The sequence below is a fragment of the Dipodomys ordii genome, unplaced genomic scaffold (assembly GCF_000151885.1).
Source record: "Dipodomys ordii isolate 6190 unplaced genomic scaffold, Dord_2.0 Scaffold192, whole genome shotgun sequence".
Taxonomy (NCBI): domain Eukaryota; kingdom Metazoa; phylum Chordata; class Mammalia; order Rodentia; family Heteromyidae; genus Dipodomys; species Dipodomys ordii.
Window position 1 is genome coordinate 3,723,078 of NW_012267408.1, and position 12,971 is coordinate 3,736,048.

Consider the following 12,971-nt stretch of genomic DNA (forward strand, 5'->3'; position numbering starts at 1 on the left):
TCATATTGACTGCAATGTTTTAGTAGAACTCATGAAATGTGTTGGTAGTAGCTGGTTGAGATAGGCTGACTGCAGCAGGTTGAGTTGTGTTAGAACGAGGTCATGCAGGGTAAGGTACGGTGGGAGGGACCAACTTGACCTTCCCAGGTGGAGGTGGCTCTTCCTGGGATGGTGATTGACACTGGTTTTTACTCTATCCCTTTTCCTGACTTGAATAATTTTAGAACTTTTGCTTTCATATGGAATACCCACACATAATTTCATAGCTGGGGAAAACTTGGTTTCTTGTGTGCTGCTGGCATTTCTCAAGGCCTTGGGGGAAGGCAGCTCCTTTTTCTTCTCATTTTTCTTCCCTAGGGCATGGAAAACCTGCACTGACTCCCACATCTGCATGCCTAGGTTGGTTCGAGGCCTTTTGAAGGTCTCTTGGCTAAGCTCAGGGTGACTTCTCTTGTGCTTGGTCTTGGGAATGCTTGTCTTTTCTTCTTTTTTGATTTTGTTCCCTGGCTGCTTGGTTTCATCACATTTCTTGGGGTGGTTCTCCCTGATCCTTTTGGTCTCTTTCTGTGCATGGCTCTTAGTTTTGCTGACCCTGCTGGATGCAGCTTTTGGAGATTTGCTGTCAGAATGCTTGTCTGTGTTCACGGAAGCCTGGTCACTGGATGGGGTGGTGCACACAGTCACCTCTTCCTCCAGCAGGAGCTCACTGTTTCTGGAGCTTGAACTCAAAAGACTTTTTTCTTTGGTTGCATTTTTTTTAAGGATAGTGCATTACCACTTCACCTATGCTTATAACTTCAGTATTGTTTGTGAACTAAAGAAAGATGCTCAAAAAGTTTCTGTGCAGCTGGGTGCCAGTGGTTCATGCCTGTAAGCCTAGGTACTCAGGAGGCTGAGATCTAAGGCTCACGGTTCAGAGCCAGCCCAGGCAGGAAAGTCTATGAGACTCTTATATCCAATTTACCATCAGAAAACTGAAAGTGGCACTGTGGCTCACATGGTAGAGTGATAGCCTTGAGCTGAAGAGCTCAGGGACAGCACCCAGGCCTAAGTTCAAGCCCCATGACTGACAAAAAAAGTTTCTGTGCTGATTTTGAACTCAATCCTTAGATCTCAGTCACCTAGGTTGCTAGGCCATAGGCCTAAGCCATCAGTGCCCAGCTCAAGAGAGAATTTCCCGTTCATAAAATACACAAAATATATATCTTCACTATGGTCTTTGAACAAAAGAAAATTAAGAAAAAATTATGTGTTATTACCACAAATATTTTAAAAAGTATTTTCTACAAAGGTAGACAAAAATGACATGTGTAATTAAAAATAAAAAGATATTAAAGAAGATTTGCACATGTGTCAAGCATCTAAGCATTGTACATTTATGGTAAATGAAGTTATATGATCATATACAGAATATTCTGAAAATGAAATGAACCATTTCAGTTTAGTAAAATCCAGCACAGAAGTAGAAGGTAATTTTGAATTAAGAATTGTGGTTGGGTGCCAATGGCTCACGCCTGTAATCCTAGCTACTTAGGAGGCTGAGATCTGAGGATCGCGGCTCAAAGCCAGCCCAGGCAGGAAAGTCTGTGAGACTCTTATCTCCAATAAACCACCAGAAAACCGGAAGTGGCACTGTAGCTCAAGTGGTAGAGTGCTAGCCTTGAGCTGAAGAGCTGAGGGACAGTGACCAGGCCCAGAGTTCAAGCCCCACGACAGACAAAAAAAAAAAAAAAAGAATTGTGTGTCCCTGTCCTGGGACTTGAACTTAGAGCCTGAGTGTTCTTGCTAGGTGTTTTACTTGAGATTAATGATTTTATCACTTGAGCCACAGTTTTACTTCTGGCTTTTTGTGGTTAATTTTAGATGAAGGTCTTAAAGACTACTGTCTAGACTGGTTTAGAACTACCATTTTCACATCTTAGTCCTGAGTAGTTAGGAGTTCCAGGTGTTAGCCACTAGCACCTGGCTAAGAACTTTTTGGAGACAGGTTGTCAGTATGTTGCCAAGGGTGGTGTCAAACTTAATTCAACATTAGGGTGAACAAATGCAATATTGGTACACACTAGACACTATGTTGAAAATGAATTATATAATTTGTGGAGATTGGAGGGAAAAACTGGGCAAGAGCAAGGGAAAGGATGACATTGTCTAAAAGGAAATGTGCTTGTTACCTGACTTATGTAACTCTAACCCCTCTGTGTATCATCTTTATAATAACAATTTTTTTAAAAAGGAGAAAAATAATAAAAAAGAATTCATTCTTAAGTTATATTGCTTTTTTTTCTTTATTGAGGCTTGAACTCAGAGATTGGCTACAACCTTTAGTTTTTTTACTTAAGGCTGGTGCTCTATCACTGGAGCCACAGCTATATTTCCAGATTTTTTTATGGTGGTTAATTTTTGATAAGAGTGTCATGGACTTTATGATAGGCTGGCTTTGAACTGTGATCCTCAGATTTGAGCCTCCTATATAGCTAGAATTATTGTCCCAAGCCATAGTGACCTGGTAAAATCTTTATTTGGGGTAGGGTCAGTACCAAGGCTTGAACTCAGATCCTCCCACTGTTGATTGGTTTTCCTACTCAAGACAGGCTTCTACAACTTGAGTCGCAGCTCCACTTCCAGTTGCATGTTTTTCTCATGGCAATTATTTATTTTGAAATATAGTGAACAAACCTGGATTTTGTTGAAAACAATTAAAATCTCAGGAAAAGGCACTGTTGTGAGATATACTGTATACTCAAGGGTGTAAAGAACAAATTTTGTACCCAACCAGCCAGTTGTATCTGGTTTGTTTTTGCTTCTATCCCCCAGTTAGCACTTGTGACTTCTTATTCCTTATTAACTTCCCTTGGGCTGTGATAAACTGAGCGAGGCTGAGTGTCTGATGATTTACATGAGCAAGAGCTGGCTCAGGGTAGGAAATCTGTTGGCAGAATCATTTTCCTTTGTGATAAACTATAAGAGATGTTTAGATCATTCCAGCTTAGTGCTGCTTTAGTACTGGTGTACTCACTCATCATATACAATACCAAAAGCCTATTAGAAGACAAACTCATAGGTAGGCATTCAAAGATAACTTTCCTCCTCTCTTCCAATATTGCTTTCAATTATTTTGAGATATGAAATCCTATTTTTCTTTAATATTTTAGAATTTTTCTATCAGTATATCCAGTTGTAAAAATCTTTGCAATGAGGTATATTCAAAAATAGAAACTTGGCAAGTGCTGGTGGCTCATAGTTTGTTTTCTGTTTTTTTTTTGGGGGGGGTCTGGTCATGGGCCTGAACTCTGGGCCTGGGTGCTGTCCCTCAGCTCTTCAGCTCAAGGCTAGTGCTCTACCACTTGAGCCCTAGCACTACTTCGGGCTTTTTTCTTTTTGCTTATGTGGTGCTGAGGAAGCGAACCCAGGGCCTCTGGCATGCAAGGCAAGCGCTCTACCACTGAGCCACCTTCCCAGCCCCTGGCTCATAGTTTTTTGATCCTAGCCACTCAGGAGGCTGAGATCTGAGGATCACATTCCATGACAGGTTGCACTGACAAATCTGTGAAACTCTTATCTCCAATTAACCAAAAATGCCAGTAGTGGAAGGGTGCTGTCCTTGAGTGAAAAAGCTAAAGGATAGTGCCCAGGTCCTGAATTCAAACCCCATGCAAGTCACAACTTCACAATCATAGAGTGTTTTATTTTGGACAATGCATTATATAGCACTCAATTGTACACTTGAAATGGTGAATTTGATGGATTAAATCTCAAGAAATAATTAAAAAAATGTAATTTAGTAATTTACCCTTGGTGACCCTTAACCTTGCACTTTCTTCTCCTCTATTCTCCTTTCCTGTCCTCCCTCAGTACCCATACCCACTCTCCCTCCAGGTGTCCTTTGAGTTGACTCTGCAGTTGGGCACAGGCCCACTGTACATTCGTGAATGTTGGGCTCTCTCTCTCTCTCTCTCTCTGGCTGGGAATGGACACTGGGAACAGATTTTTCTTGCTCTCCTTTGCTGGGAATGGTTGGGGAAGGCAGCACCTGGTACTATGAGCGGCACAGGATGTAGCTTCTCATGTTTTATTTGCTCCCCTTCACATGTTTGATCGTGTCCACCCAAACGCTTCAGATTCTCTGATCAGAAAGCCAGCTGGGACACTTGGGAGTAGTTGAAATCTATGAAGATTACAGAGATTCAGGCTTCCAAGGGAGGCCTTGAACCTTTTCATGTGATCCCAGCCTACTGCACAACCTCACTAGCTAAGTAGAATGGTGATTCTGACCTTGTGTGTTTGAAAGCTGATAGTAGTAGCACATTTTGCTGCTGTGTGCATGTATATTAAGTAAATAGGTGGTCATTGATGGTCAGGCATTTCTGGATGGACTTCATGCTGCTTCATTTCTCTCTGGGGTTAGGCCCCAGGTTAGCTGCTGCCTGCAAGGTAACTGTGGCCCCTTGCCTCTTCTATGGTACTGAATTAGTTATTCACCTTCCCATTTCTAGTTGTAGATAAAAAATATCTATTGGACTGTGTGTACTGAATCTTGTTATTTTTCTTTTCTTATTATTAATGTTTTTTTATTGTGAAAACACTGTAAAGAAGGGTTACAATTACATGAGCAAGATAATGAGTACATTTCTTAGCAAGCATTGTTACCTCCTCCTTTGTTTCCCCTTCCCATCCCTGCCCTCCCATCCCACCCCACCCCTCAAAGTTGTAAAGTTCGTTTTTTGACATAACATCTTATACATCTCATTGTTGCAATGGGTCTACCTGTATCCCTATTTAAACAATTTGCTTTTTCCCTCCCCCTCCGCAAATTATACCAGTATCAAATACAGTGAAAACAGGAGTTATCCCGTGAGGAAGGGTTTGCTTTTCTTGTATGTGTGATGTGTGCCAGTACTGAGGCTAGACCAGAGGTCTAGGCTGTTTTCATACGGTAATCATCAGCTTTCCACCTCCTGAGAAAGTAAAACTAGGTTTGAACCATCAGTACACAAGAAACTTTGTTCAGGAAGTTTGGGGGTTGGCACTCAGGCCCTCACACTATTATTGGCTTTTTTTTCCCATCTGAATGTTGATGTTCCACCACTTGAGCTACAGCTCCACTTTTAATCACAAGTTTTTCTCTCGGTGATTATTTACCTTGAAGCATTGTGAACCTGCACCGATAAATTTTGTTGAAAAATGTTTTTTTTTTTTTTGGGTCCAGTCCTGGGGCCTGAACTCTGGGCCTGGGCACTGTCCCTCAGCTCTTCAGCTCAAGGCTAGTGCTCTACCACTTGAGCCCCAGCGCCACTTCCGGCTTTTTTCTTTTTGCTTATGTGGTACTGAGGAATCAAACCCAGGGCCTCATGCATGCAAGGCAAGAACTTTACCACTGAGCCACCTTCCAAGCCCTGAAAAATGTTTTTAAAAAAGCACAATAAAAGATATTGTAGTGACTTACACTGTGTAACCAACAAGAGGAAGAAATGTTTACATCTGGCCCAGCTGTAAGTATTGCCCTTGTTTTTCATTACCTGGTTTGTGCTTCTGTGACTTTTCTTCTTAATTCTCACTTCTCTTGGGCTGTGATGCATTAAGTGAGTCTGAGTTACTATTAATTTGTCTGAGCACTGAGCTGCCTAGTTTGAGGAAATCTGTGGATAGAAACCTGTTTCTTTGTTGAAAGCTTTTAAAGATGCTTAGACTATTCTAACTTTTTTTAGTGCAGAAATATAAGAACAGAAGTCTGTATTAAAAGATAAATTTCCCCATTTCATTTAATATTTTGTCAAGTTTTTTTGTCTTTTTTTTGTCAAGTTTTTTTGAGATGTGAATTCTTTCAGCAGTCCTGTCTGATTTGAAGCTTATTTAGAACCAAGTTAGAAGATTTGAAAATTTAAAGATATGGCTTACAAGATGAAGTTTTTAAGGTTTTATTGTCCCTTTATCACAGTTTCGTACTTGAGGAGGGCTGCTTCCATAATACTGGTATGTAATTCAAAGCTAATAACACATACCAAAAATATGCAAGCCAGACCAATCTCTCTTTTCTCTGTGTTCCTATAGAGATTCAAGGTCATGTGCAGCTACTACAATGTAGGGTAGAAGATTGGGAGGAGAGTGCTATTGGACAGCTATTTGTTATTGTAATAAACAACTGAGACAATCATCTTCTCAAAGGAGAGGTTTAGTTTGGCTGAAAATGCTGGGGATTTCAGCCCATGTTCAGTTGGCCCCTTTGCTTTTGGAGCCTATGACAAGGGAGTATATCCCAGTAAAGAACGTGTGATGAACAATTGCATACCTCCTGGCCTGCACAAAGGAGAGGGTGAGAGAGAAGGAAGAGCAGGAGCTGGATTTCATTATTACTAACAAAGGCAGGCAACCAATGACCTGAGTCCATTCCACTAGCCACCCCCCACCCCCCACTCTCCTACTGAGGTTTCCACCAACTCCCAGTCACACCATGGTGGGAAATAAGCCTTTGACCTATGGGCCTCTGAGGGAATTCCAGATCCGTATGTATGTTTGTATGTATGTATGTATGTATGTATGTATGTATGTATGTATGTATGTATGCATGCATGCATGCATGTATGTATGTATGTACGTATGCATGCATGTCTTTTTCTTTTTTGGTACTGAGGACACTATACTTGCTAGGCAAGCACTTTGCCACTAAGCTGCATTCCAGGCTTCCAGATCCTTATATAGCATATATTAAGCTTACTTTTATAACCATGCAATTTTAACATATTCAAATATTGAGTTTCAACATTCAGTTCTATTTAGGCAAATACAATTTAACTTGTCCAAGTTGCCAGTTTCGGTAGCTCCTTTTTTTTCTCAGAATTGATCAGTGGAGTATTTATTTCAGGATGTACAGACAGAAGATTGCTCATGTGGCAGCAAGACCAGTTAAGACCCCACAAGTGAGTTCAGAAAGAGAGGCATGTATACGAGGACTACAACAAAAAGGACAACATTCTCGTTGAAGGTAATTGGTGTACCTTAACTCCCAATTATCAAGCATATTCTGGAACAAGGATGCTATTGTAAAACTCAACATGCCAGTTTTTTGGGTTTGTCTCATTATAGTTTGTGGAGAAACTATGCAGGAACAGCTAGGGTTAGCACTGAGTACTCCTGATGTTTTTATACTTCAAGATGACTTTATTCCTTTTATCTTTTTTTTCATAATGACTTTATTCTTGTCGATATAAATCTATATAGACTATGGATAGTAACTGGCTCTTAAGCCAATTATTAATCTCATAAGCTTATTCCTGTCTGCACTGGCCTCCATGATACTTTCTGAGTCTCAAGTGGGTTTTAGTTATGGGGAAACATCATCCTAAGAGGCTATTTGTTTAACTTGTAAAGAGCAGCACAAAAGAAACAGAAATCCATTATTCAAATATAGTAACAGAAATATTTTCCCTACTGGGAGCCAAAGGAATCAAACCAATCACTTAGTGTCTCTTAGGGGGAGACAGGATCAGATAAGGCCTTATGTTGAATGTTCATATGTGACATGAGATACGTAATGTTCCAGATATATATACAACATTTTGTCTGGACAGTGCAAATGTTCCATGGAAAAAACAATGAAATGCTATGGCAATGGATGTGAAAATAAAAGATTAATAGGGATGATTCAGTCATTTTGCACTATCCAGCAAGACATCTTTTCTGTTGGATATCATGGCAGCATGAAGCATCCCACAGACGGTGGTTACAAGATGGTGTCTAAGACTGATAGCCGCATGACATTCAAGACAGGAGGCAAACTCTGATAGCCAAGTTCTTTACTTAGCTTATTTGTGGCACAAATTATGCCTGCAAGATCATAGTACAGGTTATGAAGACCAGAATCTCCTTACCCAGAAAGAAGGAGCTGACTCATTCCCCAGGTGGGTCTTGAGCAAGAACACAAGCCCTAAGTTCACACCCTAGTACTAGCATAAAAAAGCAAAAAAATGTAGTGGTGTTTTCAGGAATCTAATATTATGCCACTAAATTGTACAATTTGAAATGGTGAACTTAATTATCTCAAGAAGTATCTTTAATTTTGCAATGGTGACAGCTCTCCACCCTATCTCCTTTTCTATTCTATTCTTTTCTTCTCCTCCCCCATTACTCACCATCTCCTCTCAATCCAGTTGGGTCAATCCAGCAGTTGGGCATTGAATCTTGCAGCCAGGAAGGAGACTCAACTACACATGCATGGTGTCTTGACTGGAAATGGATGTTTGATTTTTTTTTTTTTTTTGCTAATCAGTTAATGTCAACGGTTGGAGATGGCAACATGCAACAGGATTTGTGGAGGAGGACACAGACCCTTGTTTAGTATTTGTTGTTTGATCTTGTTCACACATAACCTCTAGATGTTGTACTCTGAAGGTCAGATTGGGCAGCTAGGGGAATAAACCTCCAATGGAGGCTTTGAACCTTTGTATGTAACGTGATTCAGCCAACAGCTGACCCTCACTAATCAAGAGAACAGTTGTACTAGTCTAGTCTTGTGTATTTGAAGGTTAATTGAAGTAATACATTTTGCATCCTTGGACATGGATGTTGAATGAATGGCAACTTATGTTCAGGCCATGATCTGAGTCAACCTCATGCTAATGAAGTTCAGTTGGCTAGGCCCCAGGTTAGATGCTGTAATCAGAATAACTGATCCCTTATTTCTTCTGGGGTAAATTTTCCTATGTTTGGTATTCACCTTTCCCACATCTAATCCTAAATAGCTAAAACCTCTTGGAATTGTGTGCTGCATTTTACTTTGTAAAGTGTGTGTGTGTATGCATGCATACACGTGCGCACACATGTATGTATGAGCATGCCAGTACTGGTGTTTGAACTAAAGACAAGGGTGCTGTCTCTTAGTGTTTGGGCTAAAAGATAGTGCTCCATTACTTGAGCCAATACTCTGTTTCCTACTGTGATTACAGGGGTGAGCCATCAGAATCATATTGTATGTGGATTCTAATGTTTTATCCGATGGTTCATGAGACATAAGGCTATTCTCTATAAGAGATTGGCTTTCATTTCTCAGATCAAACTAAATCCATCTTCTGCACTTAGACATTTTCTAAGTTTTGTTCTTTAATTCTGAGTTTTTGCCTCTTATTAGTTTCCTACCCATGGTTCATCTTTTTTCCGCTCACCTTTAAAAATTATTTTGTCATTGTTATTATAAAGGTGCTATACAGAGGAGTTACAGTTATATAAGTCAGGGAATGAGTGAACTTCTTTTTGGGCAATGTCCCCCCTTACTTCACTGTCTCCCAGTTTTTCCCTCCAGGATTCATTTTTGAAGTCTGTATAATCTCTGCTCTTTTGGCTTTCCTACACTCAGACCATATTCCTTCTTCTGTCCTTAACTTTTCTCTTTCCCCTACCATGTTATCCTTGTTCTTTTTTTCCAATACAGCCTTTGATCCTAAACTCTACTCAAAAGAAGCCAAACTGGAGCCATATATCAAAACACAATTTGTTCAATTATATTACATTCAGTGTTCATTTTTATGTTTGAAAAAAATGAGAATAGAGAATTTTTCTATAATTATCTATGTATCTAGATCAATCAATCTATCTATATGTCCCATTATTGTATATATCTGTCTTCATATCTAAGTTTGGAAGCATCTGGTACTCAAGGTGGCACCCACAATCTTAGCAGCTCTTTCATTGCATAGCCATCGTATCAAGAAACTTCCATATCTTTTTGCCTCTGAACAAAAAACGGCAACTCCCCAAAGCAGCAGCATTCTCACACATTGTTGAGCCTGCTTTTCCATGGCTTCATGGTCTGGCCTTTGTTCCTTGGTAATGGGCACAGAAATATTGGTTTTCCTCCATGGAATTGGTTGGCAGTTGGAATCTTGGAGTAGATACTGATTTCAGCATTCAAAACAGGCTTGTGCTGGAGAGAAGTGGAAGATGATGTTTGAGGTTCAGGTCTAGCAACCGCAGACTGGGACACACTAGGCTGAGGAGTGTTGGTCAATTCCTGTGTGGTTGTACTGGTTGTGATTGACTGAGATGTTTTAGTAACTCATGAAATATGTTGGCAGTAGCTGGTTGAGCTAAGCTGACTGTGGTAGGTTAAGCTGCATTAGAATGAGGTCAGGCAGGGTAAGTTATACTGGGTCTCCAGGAGGCCAGAGACTGGCCTGCAAGAAACAGGTAGAGCTTGAGGCTTCTCTGGGGTTAGAAAAGGCAAAGGAACCAGCTTGACTATCCCAGGAGGAGGCAGCTCATCCTGTGTTGGTGATGGACACTGGCTTTCAGCACTATTATCCCTTTTCTTGACTTCAATATCTTTAGGATCTTTGCCTTCTCTTGCAGTATCCAGCCATGATTTGATAGTTGGGGAAAACTTGGTGTCTTTTTGGTGCTGCTTGCAGTTTTCAAAGCCATGGAAGAAGACAGCTCAGTCCTATCATTCTTCTTTCCTAGTGTGTGGAAACCCTACACTAACTCCCATATTTCATGCCTACATGGCTTCAAAGGTTTTTGAATATCTCTTGGCTAAGCCCAGGTTGATTTCTCTTACACTTTATATTCTCAGTGTTTGTCTTCTATTTTCACTTTGTATCCTGAGGGATTCTTTTCTTCACTTTTTTTAGGGTTTGTTCTCTGATCCTTTTGGCCTTTTTCTCTCCCTATTGGATGCAGCTTTTTGAGGTTTGCTAGTAGAATGCTTGGCTGTGTTCATAGGAGCTTTATTACAGACTGGGACAGGGCACATAATCATTTTTTTTCTTCCAACAGGCGCTCTGGGTTCTGGCACTGGATTTTGGCCTTTGGAGATCCATTGAAAATCTCAAAGGCTTTATGCTTGTTCTTTCAGACTTTATAAGTGGCACTATTGGTGACACCTGAGTTTCCCTGCACCTGAGTCACATTGATGGTTCCCATTTGACTTTGGTTGTTGTGGAAACTTTCTACTGGTCAAGATCTGTGTATATGTTTTGATGAATGACTTAAAAATTTGGAGAAGGTAAATGTCTTCCACCAGCATAGCAATATTGGTAAGACCATTGATACATTCCATTCCCTTTTCAAGTTCCCTTGGTACTGAAGACTCAAGCTGTTCTTTTCCAAGTTGTAATTTTAGCAAGTAGTCTCCTTGGCCCAACTAGTGAACTTTAGGCCTAAAGCTGGTGAATGTAGAGATTTCTAAAGAAAGTAATAGGGGTCATGGTTTTCCCTGGAGATCTGAAAGACATCCAGAGTCTTTGAAAACTTGGTTTGAATTTCATTCAAATACTTATTCTCTTTTTATTCCTCGCTTAGAGCTGGAGGAAACGTCAAGATAGTAGGAGAGCTTTGGACTAGAGCTATTATTGAAATGTCTCCTAGCTCAGGTGGATTGTTGTTCTCAGTGGATTCAACATTTATGCTACTATAGATCTTAGGGCTCTTTAGAATTTTCAGAACACAAAATTTTTAGCTTGAAGGTTATAATCCTAGGAAAGTATTCATTTCCAGGAAAGTTTACATCACTAGAAAGAAATCAAGGTTTAGGGTAACTGAGATGTTCCACCTCTTCAACAACAAATTAAACAGGCATCTGCTAACAGTGGTCCAGGTGTTTCTATTCATTTTAGGGACATGGACAGAATCCCATATTTTCAGATGGGTTTAGAAAACCTAGTATTGTCAGATAGATGATGAGTGTTCCAATTACTATTAATGATAATTTGATGTCACTGTTTCTTTATTTCTTTGTATCTCATACAATTGTTATAGTAAAATAAAAGTGAAAGTAATTTGAAAAGTCAGAAATATTTTGGACCTTGAGTATGAGTCGGTGGTTGATCACTTGTTTATTATTCTCTTGGCTCTGGGTTCAAATCCAAGTAACCCCCAGAGAATTAAAAAGGAAAAAATGTTTCCTAGAGCCTAACATTCTCATAGAGCATAATCATTTCTTGTTACTGTCCTGTGAGGATGTCTTATGTCTCATATGGACTAAGAGGGAAAAAAGGAAGATTTTGTGTTCCTGTTTTGTGTGTGTGTGTGTGTGTGTGTGTGTGTGTGTGTGTGTTTGTCTATGAACTCTTGTAGCAGGGCTTGAATTCAGAGCCTTGTGCTCTTGTCTTTTTTCCTCAATTGTGGCACTCTACCACTTGAGCCATGCTTCTACTTTCAGGTCCTGCTGGTTGCCTGGCAACAAGAGTAACAAGGATATGTTTGTCAAGGTTGTATTCAAACACCATTCCCCAGATCTCAGCCTCCTGAGAAGCTAGGATTACAGATTTTAGCCACTGACTTCCAGCTCTAGAGGTTTCTTCCTTAAGAAAAACACAAAACTGACATGTCCTGAGCCTCCTTGCTTTTGACAGGATCTCTGAACAAAGAAAACGAGGGAAAGTTTAACTTTCTCTACCCCTCAAAACTTCTTACTATTTCCCAAAGAATCTAAAGTACTAGATAAAGGAATAAGAGTAATAATAATTGTTGTTGTTGTTGTTGTTGTTGTTGTTGTTGTTGGTGGTGGTGGTGGTGTGTGTGTGTGTGTGTGTGTGTGTGTGTGTGTTTTGAGGACAGTTAAAAGCACGTCTTCCTTCGAAAGGCTAAATCAAAAGTCACCTACAGTGACAACAAACACTAGGAGACTGGTGTGGTGCAGTTAAGAGGAGATGGGTAGAGAAATGAAGAGAAGAAAGTGGGAAGAGGAAAATGCAGTAAAAATTTCAGTGCATAGCCTACAAAATTAAGAAATGTGAGGGAGGGGGGAGGGGTGAGGCTAGGAAGGGATGTGAAGGGTAAACTAAAGGAGGAGGCTGCAATGCTTGGTAAGAAATGTATGCATTATCCTGCCCATGTAATTGTAACCCCTCTGTACAGTATGTTCACAAATAAAAAATAAATAAATAAATAAATGAAAAATAAAAAAGTAAACCAAACTTATAAAATATTTTGTATAAACATATGTGTGCACTTCATTGAACATCATAGAAAATAAATAACAA

At 40.0% G+C, this 12,971-nt stretch overlaps 1 protein-coding gene across 1 annotated transcript; it reads right to left on the bottom strand.

Annotated features, from left to right (window-relative positions):
* Nucleotides 1-10,911, bottom strand: LOC105999557 (uncharacterized protein C2orf78-like). Its single transcript, XM_013034605.1, is given in 2 exon segments — nt 1-718; nt 10,784-10,911. Coding segments are annotated over 2 exon segments (846 nt in total).
* Nucleotides 10,912-12,971: the final 2,060 nt, after the last annotated feature.